This window comes from Coloeus monedula (assembly GCF_965178545.1).
Source record: "Coloeus monedula genome assembly, chromosome: 3".
In the NCBI taxonomy this organism is placed as follows: domain Eukaryota; kingdom Metazoa; phylum Chordata; class Aves; order Passeriformes; family Corvidae; genus Coloeus; species Coloeus monedula.
This window is the reverse complement of record NC_138783.1, coordinates 5,184,216-5,211,459: the sequence shown is the minus strand read 5'-3', so window position 1 is coordinate 5,211,459 and position 27,244 is coordinate 5,184,216. Positions and strand designations below refer to the sequence as shown.

At 52.2% G+C, this 27,244-nt stretch overlaps 1 protein-coding gene across 1 annotated transcript; it reads right to left on the bottom strand.

The window, feature by feature from the left end:
- Positions 1–7,032: 7,032 nt before the first annotated feature.
- Positions 7,033–22,997, bottom strand: CD101 (CD101 molecule; the record flags this gene model as incomplete). Its single annotated transcript, XM_082277418.1, has 9 exons — positions 22,886–22,997; positions 21,577–21,954; positions 20,327–20,743; positions 17,256–17,639; positions 16,107–16,490; positions 14,770–15,171; positions 9,994–10,395; positions 8,763–9,158; positions 7,033–7,229 (listed from the first exon to the last, which is right to left on the bottom strand). Exons 1-9 carry the CDS (start codon positions 22,935–22,937, stop codon positions 7,033–7,035), a joined length of 3,012 nt encoding a protein of 1,003 aa, XP_082133544.1. The 5' UTR covers positions 22,938–22,997.
- Positions 22,998–27,244: the final 4,247 nt, after the last annotated feature.

Here is a 27,244-nt window from a genome sequence, read left to right as displayed (position 1 = left end):
CCAGGTGCCTGCAGGTCCCCACAGATTTCTCATGTCTGCCTGGTCAAGTACAGCAGCTTACAGAGACATCCAAACCTCTGGATACAGAGAAAGGGCATACAACAAACTCCAGCCTCATCCTAGGACCCAAAAGCCTTTAGACATTCATTCTTCAAGACAGGTCAGATCCTTGCCCAAAAGAATCTCAAGAAGCTGCCATTGTCCAGTATACAGTCCAGCCTGTACCAGGCTCCCAGGTCACTGCTTCTGGATTAATATCTCCATCCCCAGGAGCCTCTGGGTCTGTCCCAGAACAGCTTCGTCGTTGTCTTGCTGGAGTTCAATTAAATGCCCAAATGATGGCACAAAAATGAACAACACCTAACCTCCCATACCTTTACCTCACCTGGGGAACACCCCAAAGTGATGTTCACGCTCTGAGACCAAAGAGCAGGATGACCTTGCATTGCCTGTACAGGATGTGTGCCTTAAAACACGGGCATATGACACCAGGACAGTCTGTTCAGGCTTTCTCTCCAGCCACCGAGGGGCTGGAGGGGGCTTAGCCACAGGCACAGCTTCCCAAGGACAGAGAGCAGGGGACACTGTGCCACACTGAGAGTTAGCCTGTGACTTCCCCCTACCCTTCCTCCCTGTCTCTTTAGACCTTCAGTAATTCCTCTCTGAATTGCCTGCCTCTCCTAAGATTACCAGGCAGAAGCGAACGTCCCACTTCATTAAGCCTGTAAGCCACTGGCTGGATGATATCTGACTTGCATCCGTTTGCAATTTAAAGCGGGCATTTGCTTCAGATCAAAGCAGCAGCGGCAGCAGGAACAGAAATTAGCATCTCGCAGTCTCTCTCTCCCTGGTTTCATTGCCACAGTGTGTCTCCCTCATTACCAGGGAAATGAAATGTCTTTACAGTTCAGGCTGCCTCTGCCTTTTATCCCGCGGCCACCGCGTGAGGCATTACTGCCACATTTAACATCGATTGGTCATGGCCCTTCCCTTTCAAACGGGACAGTGGACCTCTCCTCCCTATTAGCATCCCACGAGGGGGCTGGGAGGAGTCACACCCCCTCCTGGTATGCCGTACTGCTTCCAGCATTCACCCATTAGTTCCCTCATGCTTAAAATAATGATAAAACCAGTGTTCTCCCCCCAGCAGGTCAATTTTCACACTTAGTCGACAGCTCTAGAAATGAATATTCCTCTCACCTCTATAAGGAGCAGGTAGAGCGCAGGAAAGGACAGAAACCAGGCCATCCTCTGCTCCACAGCACCATGCTTTGCCTTCCTTGGTCCCCAAGGAGGTGTGAAGGCAGAACCATGGGGAGGGCAGGCTTTGGGGATGCTGGAGGAGGATCTCCCTCCCTTTCCCTTCGCTTCGCCCAGCAGCTGGACCTGTACTCAGTGCCTGCAGGGGGAAGGATCTCAATGTCAATTAAATGACAAAATACCCTTTGCTCAGATCATTCTGGTTAAATAAAGCTGCTGGTGGAGGTGAGTGGTTTGCCATGGAACTGGCTGCAGAGGAAGGTTCAGCTCCCTGCCAGCATCACATATAAACATTTAACTCTCCTTAGAAACACACAGGAAAAAAATGCAATGAATGAATAAAAGTAAGAGAGCCCAGATGAGCACATGCTTGAATTTGTGGCTTGTGGTATTCTGCTTCCTGTCCAGATTGCAGAAGTAAGGAGCATCTGAACTTTGCTTTCCAGTTCGCATTTCCAAATAGAAGCTGCTAGGGAAATACTCTTGTGTTTGGTTTAAACGATGCCCATGAAAGGATTTTTATTTCTTTGGGCTTTTTTTAAAATACCCAAGCAAGCAGGGGACCATTAAGTGTCAGTCCTATCCCATCACAACCAGAATCTTTTCTGGTGAGTGCCGCTGGCTAAAAGGACACCGAGTTGGTCCCTCTTGCCTGCTGTGGCAGCAAGCTGAGCCATATACCACACTACCACCTCTCATGCATCCTTCCCACCTCGAGCCTCACAGCTGTACTTCTTCTGCCCTGTGAAGCCTTAATCCTTTCCTGCCCTGTGCAACTGCCATTAGGTGTTACTGCAACTGTAACAGTAATTATAACTGTAATGCCATATTATCTGCTGGAAGAAAAGAGGGAAGAGCAGATGATTTGAGAAGGACCAAAAAACCCAGCAGCAGGCAGATCCAGTGCAGCAGTTTCTTAATGGTTAAGGAAGGATCAGAGTTCTGTGAGCAGTTCTGCTTTGTCTGAGGTGCCGAAGACCAAGGCCAAAGACACATGAAACAAGCAGGGGCTGCAGGAACAAGCCAGAATGAAAAATGGCATCAAGTGAGACCAAAGCACATATCAAAACTGCTTCTTTTATTTCCAGTTTTGATGCCATGAAGATTTTTGCCTTTTCTTTTATATCCCTGTTATACCTTTTTACAACTTTTGTATTCCTAGTGCTTTTTGCCTACATTCTTGGACTTGTTTGTCAAGCTAAGAGACTAAACATTTTAGAAGCTTCGTAGTTAGGGATCAGTGTGCCCCAGACCCCAAGGTCCTCTCCAGAACATATTCTGTAAACCAAGATAGAACCATCCAGGGGAAGGTTCCTTGGGGAGGGGGGCTCACTTGAGCCTCTCATTGGGGAATCTTTGATAGATATGCTAATTAGTAACACCTGTAATGTTATACCCAATGTTGGGGGGAGACAGAGATAGACTCGGTGGGGTGCATCTCGATGCACATGACCTGGACATGTACACCTAAGGATCCTTACAATAAATACCAAGGTAAAATCCCTTTTCCCCTTCTAACCGTGTATGACTCTTGATTTTAAGACCAGGAAAAGCATCAGTTTTTAAATGTTTTCTCACAGGAAGAAAACTGAATGTCAAATTTCAAAACCAACTCAAAAGTTCATAGGAAGTAATGAAGAGATGCTGCTTGAGAGGGAGCATCCCAGGAGAACTCCAGGTCATTTGTTTGGAATAATTTATTGAAAGTTTGGCAACCTTCCTCAGCAGCCTTGCCCTGGCAGTCCAGGACAGCACGCTGCTCCTGTGCCCTCTGCTCCAGAGGAGCAGGGCAGGCCAGGAGACCCTGAGACATCAGCCACAAACCATCTCCTTGCTTGCAAATCACTTCCCACCACTCCTGCACAGCAACCAGCTCATGGCCCACCCTCCCTCCTCACCAAAAAAGGTCCTCAGTGCAGGTGAGAGTGACTAGTATGATCCTTTGTCCCACTGCATGTTGGATAAATCACTGAGCGCGGGCCTTACTCCTGCCCGAAGACAGGTGCCACAGGAGCATTCCAGGAAGGATATGCAATGCAGGGGTTATATTCCCATCCATCCCGCCCTCACATCATCCATCCAAGCTGCAGGAGTGTGCTGGCTTGCCTGGGAGGCAGTGCTGTGCTGCTCTCCCCTTGCCTTACAGTTTCCACACCTTCCTATGAAAACCTTCCACACACAATACAGCACTTCTGTTTTTAAAGCCCCGTGCAAGCGCTTCCCAGTGGATTAATTCCTCATGGACCAAGCTCTGCATTGCCCTGTAACCCTTTTAAACTGCTTTAAACCTGTGAAATGACCCTGGATCTCCCTGTCACATGCTGCCCTCACACAGGACATTCATTCCCTGGGCACAGACACATGTCAGGGACAGGGTGCAGCAGGGGCACTGCTGTGCTGCTGCATTGTTTTCTCCCCTTCAGGTGGGGAATGGCTGTAACAGCTAAATATATCTTTTATCAGCTGTTCTAATGTATATCACAGGCTAGATTTGAACAAAAGGTGGTGATGGGGGTGGGTAAGAGTGGTCAAGAGCCCCAGCAGCAAAAGCAACACCCTCTCCCTGACCCACCAAGCACACACATCTCTCTCCCTCTCATACATTTACCTCAGCTGACAGAATTGTTCTCTTTAAAAATAGGACTGTTTTAGAGCTTTTGCTGTGATAAGTTACAACTCTTTCCAAGTTCTCTCATGGAAAAAAATAAATCTTAAAAACACAGCTGAAAGGTTTGGTGGTGACCCAGCAAAGCCAGGGAAAAAAAAATAAAGAGGAAAAAGCCCCACCACTGCAAAACCACACATTCTCCTTGCAGACCTTTCATCAAGGCCCTAGACACACTTACAAACTTAAATTAAACTGTCTACACCTGCATGGACAGAAAGTTGCTACTTACATGGGGCTCTGCTTAACTGAGCAAAAATGGGACAGAAGAATAAAGTGCCCTGTTGATGGAGAAACCTCCCTCTGCCTACCTTTTTCCCCCAGTCCACCAGATGCAAAAATCTCATGTTGCAGCAGTCTGCAGCTTTTTGTGTGCAGATCAGATGGCAGGAAAGATGCCTCCACAGACCTGCCAGGGGCTGCTGAGGTGGCTGAGTGAGGGGGACAGCACGAGCCTATGGGATGCACCAAACCCAGCCAGGCCACTCAGAGCTCACACAGCTTTTGGAGACTGACCCACACATGTGACTCCTACAGCAGGGTAGGGGCTGTCCCCAGCACTCTGGTAATGAATAGCAGCCTCAGTAATTCAGATTTTTGACTAGAAAGATCATCTTGATGATGTTCATCCTAAGCCATGTAAGGAATGGGCTGTCAAGCCATCTGCTAGTAGTTTGCTGTGGCAATATCTGAGGAGGTCTGAGACACCAAGTGAGAGGAATAGGGCAAAATTATGTTTAAAAAGAAGTGGAAATGAACACCATCTTTTTAACTGTAATTCCCAGGGAGGTACAGGGGCAACGTATTTAAAAGTAGTAAAAAGAATGCAAGAAAAAAAAACCCACAACTTTTTTGTTTGTTTGAACAAAGCCAAAGCAGACCTATCTATCTCCCGTGCAACAAGACTGAAAACCTTGTGGGAAGGGATAAGCAGCAGGCATCATATATTCTTGACTTTACCAAGGTTTGTGGAGTAGGCTCCTGAGGTATTCTTGGGCAAGCTAAGGAAACAATCCAAATGAAAACATGGATGAACAGCACAAAATCAGCAGATAAGCTATATGCACAGAATTACTGTTAACAGTTGATAGTCAAAAGCAGTTCCTCCTTTGCTTTCCCATGCCTAGCACACCTTCATCTCCTTTCCATATCCCCTAAGCACAAGCCAGGTGCAGCCTTTCCCCTTGGTGGGAAAACTCGCCTGTCTCCTCTCCTTCATCCACCTACCCCTCCATGAAACTTGTAGGAGTTGAATATCCTGGGAGCATCTGCTTCTCTGTCAAACAGACTGAAACTGGCCCATGAGTTGAAGCTTTACCGAGACAGGGCTCAGACAGACAGCAGGATCTTCCGCAAACTGGTGCAGAAAGCTGTTCAACACCCCCATGCAAACGGGGCTTCAGTTAGATAGGAAAAGTCAACAGCCTGAACTCAGAGGGGAGACACAACTCGCTAGACAGCAAAGCTGCAGGAGAGGAGCCTGACGATCACGAGCCAAGCACAAACGGTGCCGCGCCATCACACGCACACAGAGAAAACCGAACATCCAACTGGGATGTGTAAACGGGGCATAACCCACAAGGCAGGGGGGAAACCTCTGCAGAGAGCCCCACGTGCAGCTCTGAGCACTCACGCTGTGGGAGAGGCAGACAGGGTCAAGGCAGCAAAGGGAAAAGCTGCACGGGGTCCAGAAAACATCCTGCAGGGAAAGACTGAGCAAGCTGGAACCAGCCAGCCCAGACAGAGGTGGCTGAACAGGGAAGCAGGAGCAGCAGTCTTCAGATGTGTGCAAAAACTGCATTTTCAAGGGGCTGAAGTACCTATCCTGTTCTTCAGGATATAGTCAGGCAGCTTTCATAATTGCAGAGAAAGTGAAAGAACACATCATCTGGAGGGGCTATGGTGTCTCCTAATTTCTCTGTGGTCACAGGAAGCAGGTTCATAAATGTCTGCTGTGGTTTCTAGAAAGCTACTTTGGTCTGAGGATAGTGCTCAAAGTGTTGCTCTGATACCTGAACCTTACTCCCTGGGACCACATCCCATTTTGCACAATTAGGGGTTGAGTATCCCTTGGCTTACAGGGACTGGATAGAAATCTCCTTTCTTCTATGCCAGCCTCTCTTCAGGTAGCAGAGTTCCTCAGCCTTGAAAAGGTGAGCCCAAGCTGGATTCCAGAGTATAGAGGAGCTGCCCCACAAACACACACGTGGCTTTTTTATTACATGGGACAACCTGGATGTGCCTAATACCAGGTCCCAGCTGTGCAGCTTCCTGACCCACAGACAGCCCAGGTACCAGGGGCTGGATGCTGTCTTCTACAGCAGAAAGCAAAGGAAGGAGCTGGAAAGTTTGTTCACTCATCTCCGAGATGGTTTGGTGTCCACAACTTTCTTCTGGGATCCAAGACTCCATGTGAGTCTTTTACTGGGTCAACAGAATTTGGCTTTTTGTGGATGGCTGCAATTCCTCTGCTCTGGACCTTCTTCAGACCCAGCCAGCCTTTCTCATTCCTCATGTTCCTGTGACAGATTTTGTGATGAAGACCCATTTTATTTTGGAGATGATGATCTTTGGGCACAGGCACTCTCAGAATGTGAAAACAGCAGTGTCCAAGAGCTTCCCAGCAAAGGGTGGGCAAAGGCAAGGGTGATGACCTAAATGGGACACCAATATTCCATTTCCAGCTCTACCACTGGTTTTTAGCCTGGATACCACATAGATTTTGTCAAGATGGCCAAAAATAGTAGAAATGTGGTACTTTTGTGAGACAGTGCAGAAAGAGCTGTTTTTTCCTCTAATTCCTGCAGAGGAATAACACCACTTCCATCCACAGTAGGAGATACACACTGCAAGGATCCCAAATATACCACAATGAGCAGAGTGGGAAATGGGTGAGTACCTAACCTAAAAGACAGGAACACTTGTTATGAAAACCCTATTTGCTTAGTAATTCCAAAGCTGCTTCATTCCATCAAAAGCAAACACACAATTTCAAGGATTTATTGCAAGAGCTACCACAAAACAATAAAAAGCCCCTCTGCAAGTACTCAGTCCTCCTCAGCTGTCCAGCTCTGCTGCTCCAAGTTGCATCTGCCTCTACAGACCAGCTAAGTTTTCTTGACCTCTCCATCCCCTTCCAGTTCCATCAGCTGGCTTCCTGTGATGTTGCCCTTCTTGCTTTTCCTGAATTTGCAGTAACAGCAGAAGACAGCAAGGGCCAGGAGAAGGATCAGAACCAGTGGTAAGTATAATATGAAGTTCAGCAGTGATGGGGATGAGCAGATCCTGGACAAAACAGTTGACTCTGAAGGAAAAGAGAAAGAAAAAATGAGCCCCCAAGCTAGTTTGAGTTTCTCTCTCCTACTGTTTCTCTAAGTTCCATTTTCTTAACACTTTTCCCTCAATCTTCAACAGCTACCAATTTTTAAGAATTCTTACAGGCTACCTGAGGAGAAGGGGGAGAGAAACCAGGTAATTTGCCTCAATTTCTTGTCTGGGGAGGTCAGATAAGGTCTTGTCTTGTTCATCTGAAATATCCCAACAGAAACTGCACAGTTCTTTACCTAACCCATTCCAGACTGGGCTCAGTAAGGAAAAGCAACACACCTTTCACCCCTCTGGGTTCCTGCCTGACACCAGGGACGGCAGGGTGAGGTAGAAGTCTGTCAGAGGCTGCACCACTGAGCAAGAAAGGACAAGAGGAAAGCAAAGGAAACCAGATCAAGAGGTCCCTGTCCCCACCAGACACCTGCCCGTCCTCATTACTGCTCATCTGCTATGGTATCTCATCCACACTGAGCCACAGGCAGCTGTGAGCACCATCCTCATCCCTGGAAGCTCCTGCAGAACAGCTCCCCAGCTGAGGTGGAGGCTGCTAGGTACTTCAAAGATAACTGCATCACTGGAGGAACAGACATGCACACACATGGGCACCCCTCCAAAAAGAAAAAAAATATTAGAAAGAGAGGGAGAAGGAAAAACAACCCAGCTAATCTTTTGCCTTTTCTGAAAACCATGAAAACCACTTGGCAAAAACACTTATTCAAAAATTGGAGGAGAATTTACTAGCAGTTACTGAGCAATCTTAGCAATAGTTACTCCATCAGTAATGGGTAACAAGAGACAGAGGGAGCTGATGAAGGAGAAATCTGAGTGCTAGAGGGAGCTGTGATGGACAACAGCAGTAACACAACAGCAGGGGGGATGAAGTGCTGTCAGTCCCTCTCTGTGCAATTAAATCCAGATTAGCTCTGCTGTAGGTGCAAAGTCATGAGAGCAGGCTCAGTGCCTGGCTGTGGGAGTAGCAGGCACTGGGGAGGGCTCTGCAGGGTCACCTTTTCCATGCTGGTCAGCACCAGGGATTGCTGCAGAAGCCATAACCCATGTAGGCACCCAGGCTGGCCTCAGGCATGGCAGCTCCACAGCTGAAGGCATGAGTATGACTGCAAGATCCTCTCAGCTGGGTGCATCATGATTGATTTCACAGTTTATATTTTTTCCTCCACATGGGTCATCTGAGCCTCCTATTTTCCCAAAACAGCAACAATTCCTGCCTATTACCTTCCTAGAGACACTGCGTGCACCTGACTGAAACCTTTGCTTTTATTTATTTAAGCTTGTGCATGCAGAATCCAGTCCTACCTTTGCACCCACCATGCACACCCAACTCACCCCAAAGAGAACAGAGGCTGTTTTTAGAGACCTCGCTGGAGACAGACTTGCCATGAAATTCCCACCAAGAATTTTCCCCCCAAAACATTTAAGGTTCTGGTCCCAGCATGGCTATGGGGAGACGAGCCATGCAGGGCGAGCAGCCGCTGGCACCCAGCAGAGTTACCTGGCGGGATGGTGGTGAGCTGGGTGTACCCCGAGCACGCAGAGGCTTGCAGAGCCCAGTCCTTCCCCTCGCTCTGCTGCTGCCATTGCTGCAGCTGGCAGTAATACGCCCCGGCATCTCCCATCTCCACACTGCTCAGCGTCAGGCTGAAGTCGCCAGCGGAGGGGCGGCGGAGGTACAGCCTCCCAGCCAGGCGCTCCTGGGGGTACTCCATGGTGCCATCGTAGCGGAGGGTCAGCAGGGCACTGGCAGGGCCACTGCTCTTCACCTGGAACCAGGTGGCCGAGAGCAGCGTGCCGGGCAGCTGGGCCCCCTGCAGCCGGCAGGGCAGAGCCACCTCCTCGCCCTCCCTCGCAGAGAGGCTGTGGTTGGTTCTCTCCATCTGCAGCCCGTGCTCTGGGGTAGGGTGCAAGCAGAAAGAGATGTTGTGGTGTTGTACTGCCGGAGAAATACTTCTGCCTGCACCCACAGGCTGATAGAAACCTTCTGGAGCAAAGTGTGAGGGATTGGAATGGCCTTTGTGGGAGCCTCTGCAGGACACCCACAAGCCCCTTGCTCCTGTGGCTCATTCTCCCTGGGGCATCGTGTCTCCACCTTCCCCATCATCTCTGCCCCCTGTGCTGTAATACTCCCTACCCCCTCCAAATAAGTGATAAAGGCATCCTTTGGACCAAAAGCTATTTAGGAAGCTGAAATTCTCTGATCCACTTTATTTAGGGCTGGAGTGAGGCTGAGAAAGGGAAGAACTGAGCCAGGGAGACCCACCATGCACCCCAGTGGTGCAGTGATTAAGGTGAGAGCAGCTGAACCTTCAGTCTTGTTTCTTAGCAGCAATGTGCTGCAGGGTAAGGAAATCCAAGTGTTTTCCTTCAGGATGCTCAGGAGTACCAGCAAAGGGCAGCTTCTCTATTACAGCACTGTACAACCAACCAAGTGCACCAGGTGTTGGAGGGAAAAGAAAAAGGCCACAATTCACTTTTGTTATGAAGCATTTGACTACATCTACCAGTAGCAAAAATAGCAGCTTGGTTGGTTTGGGAGGATGTGGTAAATCTTCCTAATTTCCCTTTGAGAGGCACTGACAACTCCTGCATCCCTAAGCCTCAGATCCAATGCAGGAGCTGCTGCTTTTCCTAAGCCCTGCCAGCTTAGGAGAGGCCTGGCAGGGGCCTGTCAAACATTGATCCAACCTTCTCCAGCAGTACCTGTACAAGGGATAACACCTGCTCACCTGGGGGTTTGAACTTCACCGTGGTCCTTCCTGATGCTCCCTCTCCGAGCTTGTACCAGCCATCCACCAGCCAGAGCCATTCCTCCACCACACAATAGTACCTGCCCTCGTCCCTGAAGTCTGCAGACAGAATCTGCAGCTGGAATACGCTGCTGGACACCCTCTGGCTCAGGAACCGGGACTTTTGTTCAGGAGAGCTGAATTTAGACCCATATTCCAGTATGCTACTGTAGTTGGCCCTGATGATTTGCAAGGGGGTTGCATCTGCCAGAGGAGGGAGGCGGTACCAGGTAACAGCAAACTGCGAATTTTTCTGGGCAAACACAATCCTGCACTCAATGGCTGTGTTGCTGCTGGCAATTTCCACAGAGCTGTCTTCCGTAGCAACCTGAAGCTTGCTTTCTAAAATGGAGAAACAAAACAATCATGCCAGATGCAGCTGCCAATACAGGGATACTGGCAAGAAGAGGAATAAAGCTGTCCTGAGAGAAACACACTGAAAGAGGAGGGAGGAAGAGGGTGCACAGAGAACAAAGACTCATTAGGGGATGCTGGAGCAGAGGGGTGGAGGAAGGAGGGAAAGAGCAAATCCACACACCCTTGTTTGAACAATGGCAGGGAATCACAGCTGGGTGTCACTGGGAAGGAGACTAGCAGAGGAAGTGCCTTGGAGACCACGGAGCAGGAATGGGGGACTGAGGCAACCATTGTGTTGGAGCTTGGAGGCAAAGCCTCTGTCTGAAGCAAATGTATCTGTCTACCACTGCTTCCATCAGCAGGCTCACACATATGTGACAAAACCCACCCACGGCTTTGGAGACTGTGAACAAATGTCTTTTATCGCAGAGAAGACTACAGAGCCCATGTGGATTTCACTAACAGTTGCCATCTCAGGTGTTTGCTGTGGTTATTAATCCAAAACCACGTGACAGAGTCCTGTACACCTCTGTGTTCACACCCAGTGATGTTTCAGAGCTGTGCAGTTGAGGAGAGTGGAGCTGTGGTGCTGCCTGCAGCTCTGCCCCCCGCCAGCAGGCACTGCTGGTCCTGCTGTGTCTGTGCTGCTCCTGGTTTGAGGGACCCTCTTCCCACAGCACATCACCTGTTGTTGGAACCTCTCCTCCAGCAGTGAAAAGGCTGCAAATCCATATCTTTAAAGGTGTTCCAACTACCTGCGTTTCTCCTCCACCCCCCCCCCTCCACTCTGAGACCCCACCTCTGTCAGATGAAGTCAACAGTCAGGGGAGGGATTACACACAGGTATCCACCCTTGGGTAGGCAGAAATAACTCAGGAGACACCATCACGGTTTTAAGGGACTGCAGCCTGAGTTTCCATTCTTAGCACTTTCCTTGCATATGAGCTGAGCAGCAGGACACCCTCTGCCACAGAGGCTGGGGACAACTGAGCTCCCTTAAGCTCAGCCCCTGGGTGCTGGTTTGGGGACAGGCAACAGAGGACACACTGAGATGGTCCCTCAGAATGTCCCAGACCCCCAGCCTTGGCCACAGGCTCAGGAGGGCACTCTCCTCCACAGCACCTTCCCAAGGGATGTGATGGCAGCAGGTTGTGGAGAGGGCTTTGGGACAGGAGGGAGCTGTGGCTTCTCCCACAGGGGCTGAGGGGGAAGAGGGACACTGCGGGGGAAAGCTTGCATATTTCCCCTTCCTTCAAGCATTTCTTCTCAAAACTCAAGCAATCCACTTCAGAGGCCTTCACTGCCTCTCTTGAGACTGGTCAAAGCAAAATATCCCAGCCAATGGCTCTCTACATCCCTGTAAGGCCTCTGCCTCTATGTAAAATCTGTCAACAAAATCTCCGTGCTTATGCTGTTTTTTGTACCCCATTGCTCTTCCTCCTTTGTCAACCACATTTTCACCAAAAGGTTGACAGTTCCCTCCTCAGAGGGACTTGCACAAGACCCAGTATCCACTTATTGCCTCACTTCAGTGGTTTGGATTTCCACAGCAACACTCACGAGGATGTCTGGGAGGTGGATGCTTCCAAGGGATCAAAGTGCTGACCTGCATTTCACAGTGCACATTTGCTGCTCTGAAGAAACAGGTATGGGCAAAAAGCAGAAGAGAAGGGACAGCAGTCACCCTAATTAGGACGCTGTGCAAATTCATCAGATCCACCACAAAAATCACACAGACTTGAGCACACCTGGGAACTAGATGGAAGTTGGTCTTAAACTGCAGTATGTAAAACCATACCCATCCCAGAGCTGGCTCTATGGAAGCACAAATCTTCGGAGGGGCACACTGGAGGTAGTCAAAAGCCATCTGGAGATGGCTCTGGGCAGCCTGCTCTAGGTGGCCCTGCTTGCACAGGGAGTTGGACCAGGTGACTTCCAGAGGTCCCTGCCAATCTCCACCATCCTATGTTTCTGTGACAGGTGAACTGATCACACTGGAAAAAATAAGACACTTAATTTTTAACTTCATCTGCTCCGTACCGAGGATACCACTCAGCCAGTCAGTGAACTGCCAGGGGACGAGGGGCAGGTAGGGTCTTGCTTGAGCACGGCCTGGCCTGACACGTGCTGGGGCAGAAAATGCTCCAGAGAAGGAAAAGCTACTGGAGTGCAGAGAGGAGGCACAGGAACCACTGCTTTGAGCACTTCATTTTGATGAGTAGAATTGTGGTTACACTCTCAGAGATCACCTCAAGAGGAAGCAGAGCACTTGCTGCAAAGCCCCTTTGTTTTAGCTCCCGATCTCCTCTCTCTGCTGCTAAAGATCAATTAACAAAAAGGCAGAACAGCTGCCTGCCTCTGCCTTTCTCACATAAAGCCATGGTGCTGTTTTCCCTTTCATTTTCAATTTAATTAACCAAGCCAAGCATCTCGCTGCCCATCTCCCTGTGACCCGTGCCTGCTGATGCTTTGTTTTCTGCCTGGCCCAGTAGCAGTGGAGCAGACAGAAGGGCATGGCCCATGTGGGCTGCTGGCCTGAGGGACACGAGGCGAAAAAAACCCTGCAGCTCACTCCAGTGTGAGGGAAGCCACAGCAGGCAGCTGCACTGATAGATTCATGGAACAATAATGATGAGACCCCACCCAAGAAATTGGAAATGGAGAAGATCTGTCCTCCTTCCCTGCCTGTTATAATCTTTCATGGGTGTCCCCCCCCATCTGAAGATGATCCATAGACCACAGCAGCATGTAAGCTCCTAAAGTACCGACTGACATCAAGTAGTAAACAAAGTGCTGAAGCAAAAAGTCAAGAACTCCAGTATCTCAGCAGGCTTCAGCTATGAGGTTCTACATGAGAAGAAGCAGGCTGGTGATTTTCATGATTTGCAGCTTCATTTTCTGCAGCTTCGCCTCACCCTATTGCTTCCTGAGTCATCTCCCTCCCCAGACTTCTCTACCTTCCCAAACATCCTTCACTGGCTCGTGCTGCCTTTCTGAGAGAGATGGCACTAGAGCCAGCAGCAACCTCCCCCTGTGCATCACCCTCTCCCAGCTCCCACCCTCTTTACAGTGTCTCAGTATCCAACAACAGCTGCAATACGTTTGGAGCCAAATGTTGTAGTCTCTTGCTGCTACCATCTCCTCTGTGTAGATGCTCTGCAGTTACACCTGCTCATCCTAATGCCATTTACACTAGAGATGTGTGCTCAGAGATGCTGATTATCATCACCCCTCGCCTCAGTGCTACCCTGCCCCAGCTGGCTGGAGCTCAGGTGTCACACAGAGCATCCCAGCAGTCAGCTCCACAGGGGTGAGGAAAGAGTAGCAGTGGAACAGGAGAGAGCACTAGAGCAAAGGGCCCAGACAGGGAAGGAAATATATTCACTTACGGCACAGCAAACCCATCAGTTAAAAAACATGAAAAATGCATAATTTCAGTTCACTGGGTTGTGATTCCAAAAATCCAAGGATTTTAGAGGAAGGAGCACTTGATGCATGAAAAAAAGAGCGAGAACTCTCCTTGGCTGGCAGAACAGACACGAGGGCAAAAAGAAATAAACCAACCCATATTCTCACACCTGCCTCCACAGGCTCAGAGGCTTTGGCCAGGACAAACCCTGCAGTCCCTGCAGCAGCCCCAGCTGTGAGCAGGGCACACTGACACCCTGGTGCTGCCAGGGGCAGGAAGCAGGATGGCCGGGGGGCTGAGGTCTGTTTGCAACATCTCTCTTCCATAAGAGGACGAGGCTCCCATCGGGATGCTGGCAGGAGAGATGACAGCGCAGACCCTGCCTGCAGGGGTGGCCATAAAAGGGAACCCTGGGCAGGGCAGCCCAGCCATGCCTGGCAGGAGATACCTCCCCACGGAGTCCCTGGCACCCCGACCCTCAGTGCTGGCTCCCAGCCCGGCAGAGAGCCATGGTGCTTTCTCAGAAAAACCTTGACTATTCTGGTCAGGAAACACAGCCATATCCCAGCATCAGCTTCAGGGGCTGGTCTCTCTCTGCCTCCCAGAGCCCACATCATGGGGTGCACCTCGCACCCCTAACATTCAGCTGGGCTTCTTGGGGGGCACTCCTTCTTTCCAGAAACCAGGCTTAAAATCCTAGTGGCAAGGCTGATCCCCGTATGCTTGGCATGATCTGCAAACAAATAGGTATTGCCACTTGCCAACACCAAATTTTCCTGCAAGGTTTTGTCAGGTGCTGAGGAAGCAACAGAACAGGCAGCACCATCTCCTTCAGCCCTGGGAGATGACCCCGCTGGGGATACCTCAGACATCAGTGGCCCTGGTTGCCCTGGGTCATGTTTGATGGATTTAAAGTTGCAGGAGAGACCTCTGCTGAAGGCTCTGCTCACCTGGCAGCACCACCTTTATTCCCACGACATTGGACCTGGTGCTGGCTGCTGGCTGCCCCAGGGGCAGGGTGTTCCTCCTCCAGACGTCCACCTCACACTGGTATGTCCCCTCGTCGGCAGGCAAGGCACTGTGGATGTGCAGCCTGAAGGAGGTGTCAGCCTTCGACAGCTGGGCTTTCCCCTGGAAGTGTGGCTGCGCAGTCCCCCAGACCACAGTGCCGCTGGGAACGACCCGGACCAGCTCGTGGAAGGGACCGGCGGGGCTGGGCTGGAAAAGCCACCGCACAGACGCTGGCACGTTCTCCAGGGTGTAGCTGGCGTTCACTTGGCAGAAGAGTTCAAAACTCTGCCCGTGTCTGATGGTGGCAATTCGGCTCCTCAGCGTGGCATGCAGACCGAGACCTGCTCAGGAGGAGAGAGCCCTTGGTGTCGGGACAGAAGTCCTACCCTGTGCCACCTCACTGCCACCCTTCTCACACAGCCCTGTCCCCACTGCCCCAGGCACTGCAGGGCCGTGGCAGCAGCAGTGCTGCTGCTCCTCTGCCACTGCCACTCTCCACTTAGTTGCACTGTGCTCTGCCAGCCCCATGCAGCCCCTGGCCCTCTCCTATCTCCCACTTCCCCACCCCCAGTTTCCCAGAAAACCCTCAGTACCCTCTCATCAAAGCTCCCCCGTGCCACACCAGAGGAGCCAGGGATACTCCGCTGATGCTGCTGTCCTGTTTGCTGCTTCCCTGTGCCCTCCACAAAAGCTGAACAATTCCTGTGGCCTGACTGGTGCTCTCAGGCACCCAGCCCAGCAACAAGAAAGTAAAACCACATTAAATGACAGCCAAAAGCTGCCTCTCCATAAAGGCAGCCAAGAAGAAAGGATGTGGGCACTGCACACCATGGAGATTAGCAGCTCTGCACTCAGACAAGAGGGCAGGAGAAGCAGTCAGAGGCCAGCACACCAGGATTGTATCTCTGACAAACACCACCAGACAACTCAGCGAGTAGCTTTGTTGAACTTAATTACTGTGAGTAATTGTGCTTCTAGAACAGTTATTTTGTATTTTGGCTTAAGGCAACAGAAAGACCTGCCGAGCAAGATAGTGCCCGTCAGGTCTCTCAGCATTTCAGCTGTTGTCTCCCACTGGTCTCTCCGAAAACATCCCATGGATGACTCTAGCATCCTGCTAGAAATGGGGAAGCCATGCAGGGCCAAGTGATCAGCCCTAGGTCACCCTGCAGCAACAGCAGAGCTCAGTGCACAGCAGGCCCATGTCCTACTGAGATGCATCCACCCACTCCTCAATCACTGCCTCCAGCCCATAAATAGGGGTGGCTGAACTTACCCATGGAGCTGACTGTCACTGCTGCCTCCCCCTTCTCTGTCCAGTTCCAGCCTCGGGGCCACTGCGTTGCTTCACACCTGTACTGCCCACCATCATCCTCGTCCAGCGTGCTGGGGATCACCAGGGTGAAAGTGCCAGAGGTGTCCTTCTCCAGCCGAAGGCTCCCCCGAGTCTGGCCATCCTGGTAGGCACTGCCCAGGCTCAGGGTGCCGTCCTGCTCCATGGCGGCCACCAGCACCCTGTGCCCTGGGTGCTGCGGTAGCAGGTGCCACCACTGCACGGACACGGGGCCGGTGGCTCCCTGCACCTCACAGTGGAGGATCAGCGAGTCTCCCACTGTGATCCATGGGGTGCTGGTGGACACAGACAGGCGCATGTGGCTCTCTGCAAACAACAGTTACCACGTTGGGGGGGATGTCGTGCTCCTTAGGAAAAGCCAGAGGTACTGCAGCATTAAATGGAACTGCTGGATAAATCTTGACATTGGGAAAGGAAAGGAGTTGGGGAATTGTCTGAAATTTTCAACCGGCCTTTTCCTGTAAGTTTGGAGAAGGCTTTGTGGCTGTGGGTTTTTTGTTTTGGTTTGGGTTTTTTCTGTTCAATATCTTTCTTGGGACATTGATATATAAAGAATTAGTTAAGAAACAGAGTCCCAGCTACATCAGAACAACCATTATCTAGCTATGACAAGGAAACCAAGAGCCTCCTACAAACTTTTCTTAGAGTGGTTTCTCACAAATCATCCGTCCAAGACAGGGAGAGTACCCTGATGGAAGTGGCAATGATCCTCCTCCCGAGACATACCTGCTCTGCTGGGTTTTCTTGTGATTTTCAGACGTAGCAACAGATGTTGCCCACAGTTTTCAGCATCAAAGGCACAGGAGGACTCAGACTCCTCAGAATTCTACCTAAGTTTTGCCCCAAAACTTACTGCGAAGAGACTGAGCTAAAGGTTTACACTTTGTTGACAGCCACTGTGTCTGTTAGGCTAATATTTGCTAAAGCAAATGCTTTTCCCATTATCTATCAAAAACTTTGGCATATTTGCACTCTTACTGCCCCTGTCAAGATCAGGGCAGACCTAAAGCATTCCCCAGTCAAGGATCCTGCAGACAGGACCCAGAAGAGCAGCTGTTAGGATTTACTCACCTACTGGCTTCACGTTGACTTGTATGCCTGATGACACATTGGTCTGGATGCTGTAAGGGTCTCCAGGAGTCTTCATTTCCGACACAGAGCACTGGTAAGTACCCTTGTCCTTCAGCCTCACCTCAGAGATGGTGAGGACATAAACTGTATTGCTCTGCTTGAATCCTCGGAGCTGCCCCAGCTTGGCTCTCTCCTTGTATTCTTCCTCCCAAATAAATACCCCATGGTGGTCAACCATGGCCACTTCCACACTGTTGAGGAGCCAAAGCACTTTAAAGTGCCTGCTGCTGCTCTTTGGGGCTCCCACCACACAATTTAGCTGCAAGGTGTCCCCTTCAGAAAGGGAGCGTTCAGCAGCAGTGATGTCCACGGAGAGGTCTCTGCCTGTGGGCAATCAAAAACAAGGAGAGTGATGGGTAGCCCTGCTTCCTTCCTCCCTGGCAGCACCAGCAGCCTTTCAGAGGGCAACAGGAGGGAATTCTCCGTTGAAACGTTTTCTTTCATGAGAAAAGTGATCAGGATGGAAAACTTTGCCCCTGGAGAGAGGGTTGCCAGCTCCAGGCACTAAGCAGCAGTCACAGATGGAGGAAGTGCCAGAGCCCTGCGGAGCTGGGTTCCCCCCTTAAGAACAGCTAAACCCAACAGAGCAGAGCATTCACTGGGACAGCCTTGGGCCACAGACACCCCCTGCTCAGCTCAGGCATCTGAACTGAGGGCTGCCCTAACTCAGAGGCATCAGCTTTTGCAGGTGCTGCTCTGGAGCTCCTGGAGCTGTTTTACCTCATGGAACACCTACCCTGTAAGCCAAAAAGGGGCACAAAGGGGTTTTATCACAGTGGTGGTTTTAACTCTGCTGCTTGTGGTGGAAAAAGGTGAATGAAGGGCTGGCTTGTCTGAGTCTGCTGTGGCTGGTCCTGCATGCTGCAGCTCCCAGTGGCTCCTGTGGGTTGTGGGCAAGAGATGCTCTCCAAGCTGGAGAGGATTTGGGTTAAGTTCCTACAGAAAGCAGAAATGTCAAGACTTGTCACAGCATGGGGAGGTAGGAAGGAAGCAAGATGAGGTGGATCCTGCCCCCCATACCAGTTAGCAGTAGGTGCTGAGCAAAGAGGGCAGTGACAGGGGGAACCTAAAGTCATCTTCCCCTTGGCAGACCCTCCTGGGCAGTCAGCTGTGTCTGAGGTAAGGACCCCATCTCTGCATCCCATGACACCATTCACCTCCCTTGCTGGGCAGTCAAAGCCCCCGGTTGGTTCCTGGCATCAGCCTGGCTGGACAGTGGCTGCAAGCAGGAGACACTCTGGGTACCCCAAAACCCTGTGCCATGACCCCACAAAGCACTGGCATGGCCAAAAACCTGGAGGTAGGACTGAGCCCCGATTCCCTGGCTCATACCACTCTGTCTCCCTGGGTCACTGTGGTGCCCCCTGAGTCTCGAAACAAGGGAAAGGTTACATGCTTTGGAAGTAAAACAGAGCAGCTCCCACACCACAACTGGAAGGGCTAAAATAGTTTATTGAAAGCAGAGTACCCTGTGAATTTAAACACTGGCTCATAAACAGTTTGCAAACAGGAATCCCAGCTGCTGCAGATATGTGTGGCATTCCTAAATATTTGCTGGAGAGTTTATAGAAACCAATGGAGCAGTTAGCCATGGTCAGAGTGGTCGCTGGCTCTCGGTGTGATGGGGTGCTCAGCCCTGCAGCCTGGGCTCCGCCACTGGGTGCTGGAGGAAGAAACCAGCCCTGCAGATTTGAGGGCTTGCACGCCCACTGCTGTCCCTCCATGGCAGTACCAGCAGCCCCAATACTGCCACCATAATGCCCTCTCACCACCATCACTCCCTTCTACCTTTAACAGTTACCACAGGGCAAATTCCAAATTCTGACAAGGTTTCTCTATTTCTAAACCATCCCGAGGCACTGATGCCTGAAGTCACACACTTCCAATCATGACAAGCCCTCTCCAACAAGTGGATGCAAGGAAGTGCATTGACTGCCATTGCTCCCCAAGCAGCAGCAGGCTTGGAAAGGCTTTGCTGCAAACAGTGCACAATGAGGGGAATAAAGCTCTGCCAGTCAGACAGGTTCCAGGAAACAGATTCTGACAAGAGAACACACTTCACTCCCCCTCCTCCTGATACCTTGCTCCCCTGAGCCACGTAGGGAGTGCTTAGTTCTCACCCATCTGTTTCTTTGGTTTCCTGCTCTGACTCACCAGCCTCCCACGAGACATCAGTTCCCCTTACTGCCCCAGCTCTGCTCTGTAGCCTCCTCCACCCGCCCTGAGGTGTGGGGACAGGGTACACCACCTCCACAGGCAAGCTCTCAATGGGAGATTTGCTACCATTTCACTGCACACTATGTTAAAGGACACCAGCTAGCCACAGCCTTGTCCTGGCTGCTTCGAGGTAAAGCATACCTTGAAGTACGGGGGGAAGAGCAGAGGGAAGTATGGGGGAAGAGCAGAGGGAGGGACCACAGCCAGCAAAGGCTTGTGGCAGGAGGGATGGCAGGCAGGGTGCTCAGAGGAATGGCCTGATAAACAGCAGCACCAGTTGCTCTGGAAACGAGCGGGCTGGTGGCAGCAGGGACAGACAAGCCACCCCCAACAAGAGCCATGCAGCAGCACATGCAGTGCACCCCAGTGTCGCTCCGTGCCTGTGGCTGAGGCACAGTGGCAAGCAGCTGACTGGGGTGCACTTTATTAAGGCCACGAGAGCCTCGAGGCAGTGTAACAACACTGTTTGCCAAACACTGGAGTTTAGCACTGCCAAGGAGCCAGGCTGCTGCAGGCACACGCTGCACCCTCTGCTAACACCTTGCATGGTCTGTGAGGTTGGGCTTGCTGCTGGCATTGGAGATTTGGCTGCATGAACAGCCAAAGCATGAAGCACCAAGAGCTCATAAGTCAGGGACTGCCGTGGCCCTGAGCCCAGCCCAGCCCCCCCCCCCAGTGCCCAGCGTGTCTCTGGGCTGCAGCAGAGGCAGGTGAAGGGGCACTGAAATCTGCTGTTGTAGAGCCTTGAACGCACAAGGGAGTTGGAGCCGACATGTGAGTTTGCAAGGCCTTACCCTGGCTCACAACTGCCAGTGAAGTCCTCTCTGTTTGCTTGCGGGAGATGTCCTTCCACGTCTCATCAGGATCCTCAATCCACTCAGCTGCCTCGCAGTACAGCTGCCCCTGGTCGGATGGCTCCACTCCCCTGATAAAGAGCTTGTACGTGGTGTTCCCAACCTTGTTCAGCCCCACACTGCCCTCCAGAAACCTCTGCTCATAAGAGGGACCTGGCTTCAGGATGAAGTCCTTGGAGAGGGTGAGGACCTCCTTGGCGCGGTGCTCTCCTGCTCCCTGAAGAAGGAACCAGCCAACTGAGAGATGGGTGTGCTGGTCAGTGGACGTGGACACCTCACAGGTGAGCTCCACCGCATCCCCTTCGGAGAGGGTGAGGGCCTGAGGAGCCATGGAAGCCAGGAGGGTGTCTGCAATCACTGAGCATGCGGGAGAAACAGAAAACCATGGAATATCCTGATTTGAAAGGGACCCACAGGAGTCACTGAGTCCAGCTCCTGTCCCTGCATAGGACAACTCCCAAGAAACTGTGACCAGGGCCTACGGGATCCGACAGCATAGGAGAAATACCTTCTGTAGCTGACTGACAAGGCTTCCAGCCGCTTATGTTGAGGTATGAAGTGACTAAAACCTCAGCAAACACGAAAACAGAGAATCTCTTTGCAGTGCCATCTTCAGTCAAACTACAGCCAGTATTAATTAAGCAATGCCAAGGAGATTAAAATCCATCCCCCCGCTATCCCAAATGTAGACTGGTGCGACACCAAGGTACAGGAGACAACAGGGCTGAACACCAAGTGGAAGTACCATACCACCGTGTAGACTTGGTGGGCTCACAGTAGGGCCTTTCCCTCTGTCTCTCCACCCCATTGCCTTCCCTCCCCAGCAGTCTGCAAGAGCTGCTACCTCCTTCCATCTGTGAGTATCCCACTTGGGACAATTCCCAAACCCTGACCTGAGAAGACAACAACAGTTAATGTGCAGAGCCTGGAAACTCCTGCCTTCCTAAGGGCTTAGCTCTGACATACTGTGTCTGTGTCAGGAGCTGAAGTCAGGCCATGGGAGAGCAGAGGCCTCCTTTCCCTTCCCTTGCCCTGGCTGGGAGGCAATAACCAGAGAATATGCAAGGGGATATCTGGACATACCTACCTCAGCCCCATTAATTGCCCCTTTCCCCAGCTGTCCCTCTGACAGATGACCACTTCTGTAGAAACCTGCCCCACAGGGAGCATGGCTCTCATTCAGGACCCACCTGAGAGGTTGGTCTTGGCGCTGTAGCTGCCGAAGTACCTCTCGTCGGTGTTGGGCGTGTGGCACTCGTACTCGCCGGCGTCGCGCTCCTGCAGCTCGGTGATGTGCAGCAGGACGGCGTCCCCCTGCAGCCGCTCCACGAAGATGCCCTGGCTGCGCACGCGCTGCGTGTAGATGGCGTAGGGGAAGGAGGGGTCCACGGTGCTGACGATCTGCACCTCCCGCTCGGGGGCCGAGGGCAGGTAGATGGACCACTGGAAGTTCTGCTCCGCCGGGCCCTGGTAGCCGCTCACCTTGCACCACAGGGTGACGTGGGACCCCCTCACGCGGTAGAGAGGCCCCTTCTGGACAGTCACTGCCCGCTGGCTAGTGGTCAGACCTGTCAGCACACACGGTGTTTGTAGGGGTACAATCACAAGAACAAGTCTTGTAACAACAGAGCCCTGAGCTTTCTTGTCTCCTGCCACACTGGGGGTCACACAACAGAGATCAGAGCATCATGGCCAGAGGGCTGCCGAGCCCGTTCATGCCTGAAGAGCCTCTCAACCAGCAGCAACCAGGCTGAGATCACTGGAGGAAGCTTGTGGTGTGTTAAAATTAAGAGGGCTCAGCTCTCAGGTCCTGCACAAACTGGGGGGGAAAGGGAGCAGGGGTGCAGAGCTGATCACTGCCAGAGTAGGACATGCAACGCAGAAGCTGAGGGACATGGGACAGGGGAGGTCAGCAGCAGCCTGCCTGCTTCAGGGATGCTCCATAGGCAGAAACGGAGGAGGACACAGGAGAGGGGGTCAGCAAGAGCTCCTCTGAAGACAGGGGGCACCAGGAAGCATCAAGAGCCCCCCTCCATTTCTGCTTGCAGAGGGTCTGGGGATTGCCACCCACAGACCCTCCCCTTCTGCATAGCTCCCAGTGGTGACACTCACTCTGTCTGGTGCTCGGCATGCACACCAAGCAGATTGCCCACAGGACACAGGCCTGAGTCAAAAAACCAACCGTGATGCCCAGGGAAGAGAGCTGGTGACGGCACTGCCTAGGAAACCTTCAGAAATTCCTTCCCAGTGGAAAGGGAGCAAGGTAACACCCTCCACACCCCAATCAGCCACTCAACGAGGATGTGCACATCCCCTCACCAAAAACCCTCCTAGGCTTTGGGCTCTCGTTTTGGAGTGGAAACACAGTGCAAAAGGAGCACATGCTGATGCACCTCTTCCCATGGCCACTGAGCCAGAGCAGCACTGGCTGAGCCCCCTGTGCTCTGCTTTCCCCACAACACTTCCAAGAAAGCTCCAGCCACTGTGCAGGGCACTCACCCAGGAGGAAGAGAAAGAGGAAGGCAGCTGCCAGGCACGGTGCCAGGCCCATGGCAATCCGCTGTGCGTGGATCCTCTCCCAGAGGGGTGGTGGTAGGATCTGCCGGGCGATGGCGACAGCCGCCCCGCTACTTAGAAAGTTGCTGGGAGGAAACTGTCTGTCGGTGGTGGTTTCCTCTGCTTAGAATGGCAGGGAGAAGTTACGGAGCAGGGTGCAAAGTAACACCCTCTGGGAGGTGACAGCCAGCACCCTGTCCCCAGGCCAGCTGGGCAAGTGTGACGATGCCCAAAGCCCCTCTGCCACTGTGTCTGTGCCAGAAGCCCACCTGTGGGTGCCTACTGGCTGTGGCTTTGCTGTCCAACAGCAGCTCATGGGCTAAACCTCTGTATCACTCCTCCCACTTTATTGCATGGAGTAGCTTGCTCCCTGCTAACAGCAAGGAGGGGGCAAGGGGCTGGATTCCAGGGAGGGATGGAAGCAGATTTCTAGGGCTGAAGCTTCCTGCAGCTATTTATTTCCCATGGCTGCAGGCAGCAGCATGAGGCCTTAGGTACAGGCTGGGGTGGCACAGTGCTCCTTGAAGATGGCTGATCAAGCTCTGCCTCAGGGTGCAGTGGGGCATCCCAAGTGGGGTGTCTCTCCCACAGCACTCCCACCAGCCCATCCACTGCATGGGTCAGGAGAATCGTAACAGCCACTCCAGCTGGCTTGTTGGTTCTTGAAGGATCACCACAGAATCTCCAGGAGTTGGCCAAGAACTCTATCCTGTATGCACATCCCGTGGGCAGGCACATGGATGTGGGAGATCCTGGCCCAGCACTCCTTGCAGGAGCAATGAAATCACAGGGAGCTGCACTGGAAGGCGGAGGTCAGGAGGCTCCAGCACAGTCTCAGGGGCTCTGGCACGTTTCCAGAGATAAGTGCTGTGGCTGCATTGCCTGGGACATGCTGCTGCTCCTGCTGGCAGGTGCCAGGGGTGTCCTGGGATATGGTGGGAGGCTGATAGGGGCATATCCTGGGCAGGCAAAACCCAGTCTCTGAGGCATGTAGCCAAAACACTAGAGATGAGCTCAGGGACATTCTCTGAAATTATTTGGGCTTTTTGGTTTGGGGTTTTTTTTGGGGGTGGGGTTGTTTTCTTTGTTTTGGGGTTGTCGGGCTTTTTTTCCCCAGGTGGCACAAGTATTTATCCCTGAGCCATGCTGCTCCTGACACTGCCAGCGGGATTGACTGAATGACTTAATTAGCTCAGGGATTCACAAGCAAAAACCAACCATAAAACAACTCCTCTTGCTTGATCCCAGCGGGCTTCCAGAGGGAAAGAGATTCACGTAACAACCCAAAACAAACATGAGGTTCCTCCTTTCCCCATTTATAAAACCAACTCATATGACAGCCTGAGAGGCTGGGAGGTGGAGGCAGAGGCCCCTTGCTGCAAGGTTTGACCCTCCATCAGCCGGCTCCTCATCAGCTCCCACAGCACCACACAGCTCTCCAGAAAGCCAAATCCAGGGGGATAGGCTGTGGCAGCAGGCAGAGGTCCCTGTAGGATTCCACCTGTACCCTGAGGAGGGCCTGTGCCCTGTGGCAGCAGGACACAGCCATGCACAGAGAGAGCCATAGCTTGTGGTAGGCTAACGTTCCCTGCTGCAGGATGAAACCTTCCCATTTCAGAAGGAAAGGGACGGAGAGGTTTGCTTTCCAAGAGCAACCCACTCCCAGCAGTGCCCTGGAGGATCATCCTGTTGACAGTAAGCCAACCCACTTACCATTTTGGAGAAGGGAAAAGCATCAAAAGTATCTCTGCTACAGTGACAGAGTAAATGGAAAAGAAACTTGGAGTTCAACCTCAGTGAGCTTCCGACAGTCAGTGTGCAGATAAACACACACTCGGGGACAGTTTAACTCCAAGCTTGCAACTCTAATGATGCATGAGTCGCTGTTTACATTTGCAGTAGAGAAACTGGGGAGAATAGGATTGCCTGGCCCAGCCCTATCCCTGGCAATAATGATGCTCCATGGACAAAACCAACAGCTCCCTCTTCCTGGGACTGCACAGTCTAAAACTCACTCTCTTCCTCCCTGGGAAATCAATGCAACCAGACATACAGCAGGGAAGAGTGAAGGAAGGGGATCGGAGAATTCTTCACAAAGACAGCACTGCCATTAGAAGCTGCATCAGTGACTCCAAATCCATGGGGAGAAAGATTCCCTTGCCCTATTTTTCTGGGGATGACACCAGACAGGAAATGACAAGGAAATACACTTCTTGGATAGCACAGAGGGTCCCTGTCTGTACCTACATGGAGCAAAGAACTTGCCTCCTCTGAGCCAGGAGGTGCATGTGCCCAGGCACCCCACTTGGTGAAGTGCTGCAGAGGCCCATAGGGATTAAACACTCCTGGCTTCTAGCCCCTGGAACAGCCTGGCTGCTGCCAGCACCATAGCAGGGCCACCTGTCAGCACACCCCAGCAGGGTATCACCATCTCCCACTCCAGAGCATAAAGCTGGAGATTGGGTTGCCCACACCTCTAGCTTTGCCTTTCACACTGGTGATGACCACCTTTAATTGCATGCCTTCATACCTGTTCTCCTTCCTCCTGCCTCTCCCTGGATCCCTTCGAATGTGTCCTTTTTGGATGCTGCTCAGACACTTTGGGTCAAAGCTTTCCAGAAGAACAGCACCAAAAATGCAGCATGGGAAGTTTTACCAAGCCCAGTGCAGCCAGGGTGGAGGCTCTGCCTAAAAGAGCAGAGCAGCCATCAGCAACATCCACAGTGACTTGGAAACCTCCTGGCTAGACAAGTGCTGACGCTCACCTTACACACTGCAGTGAGCCTGGGGAGAGATGGGCATAAGGCACAGGGTAGAAATGCTGCGGAGGAAGTTGTTGAGGATGAAGGAGGTGACCCAGTAATCAGTGTTGGGTTTTAGGGGGGAAGAGTCTGTTGAGAACCAAAAGCTATTAGGCAAACACGGGAATGGCTGCAACCCAGATCCCTGTCAGGCTGTGTGGCTCCCATGAGTTCCCTCACCCCGTTTGGGCTCCTGGGGTTAGGGAATCTGTGGTTTCCTGAGCCTGCAGCCATCACATTTGTTGCTGGCTTCCACTGAAAAGTCACAACAAACACCACCATCCAAAGGAAATCAGACCTCAAACCATGTCATAGGCAAATCCAGATTTGTACAGGTTGCTTGCTCTGTGAGGAAACAAAGCCCAGCTCATAAAGGGAGGGTTTCCCCATGAGCTTTTGTCATTGCCATGCAATATCCCAGGTGAAAGCAAACTGCCCTGGGAGAGGTGTGGGTTCCAGGGCCTCTGCTCAGCCCCAAGGCTCTGCCACCTCCTCGCCCCATCCCAGCCAAGCTCTCAGCAATGACCTGCCCATCACATCTCTGCCAGCAGCCTGGGGCTCCCTCAGCACCGGAGCAGGTGGCAAAAGGAGCCAGAGACTAATCTGAGGCAGCGAGGTCCCAGCAGAGAGGCTGAAGGGGAAAAAGCCAACACAGGCCTGTCCTTGCAGCCCTCCTGAGCTTGTGCATCATGCCCTGAGGGAGCGTGGGTGGGAGCCCTGCTTCCCAAAGCCTGTTAGGAGGGGAAAGGCAAGGAAAGGCACCTGGTGCCTTCGTGGCTGTAAACACCTCTGTGCCTTGCAAAGAGCAGCTGCACGGAGCTCCCCGCATTTCAGGCTGCTCTTGTGACCAAATGGGGAGGAAGAACACAGCCCAGGGGTGCAGGCTGTAGGCAAGCTCTCCAAAAATGCTGCCTCTGCCTCAGAAGTCTCGGGAGCTCTGTCTCCCACCCAGAAATGCCACTGCCGTACACCCACAGTGCCTGGGGAGAGGCAGAAGGACAGGGAGGGATGGAAGCTGCAGCCTTGAAAGCAAGAGGCTGGCGCCAGGCAGGGTGGGGGGGACACGGGGAAGAGCACAGCATTAGCTGGGATAATCTGGCAGTCTTGGGGGACGCGCCAGAAGCCTACAGATAATCAGGGGAGCTGGCGCAACAGACTTTGAAGTCTGCCATCAGGTTTTCTCAGCCCAGCTCAGACATCAAAGGCAGCTGGTTACTGCCCCCAATTACAGAGCGAGCCGGCCTGCTGCCTGGCTTCCCCAAGGCCGGCAGCTCAGCCGTGCTCCCCCGGGCACACTCTCACGGCCAGAAACCTCCTGACGAAGCATAAATGCCCAAATCCCTCTAGCTCCTGCTGGAGGCACGCTCACTTTGCTGGGAGCTCGCCTTGCTGCCACGTGGCTTCCACCTTGGGCTGTCGGAGCCAAGCGAGATCTCGGTGGAAGCAGATCTCCCCACTGACGTGCTGCAGAGCCAAACTCCTTGTCAGTCCCAGGAAAACC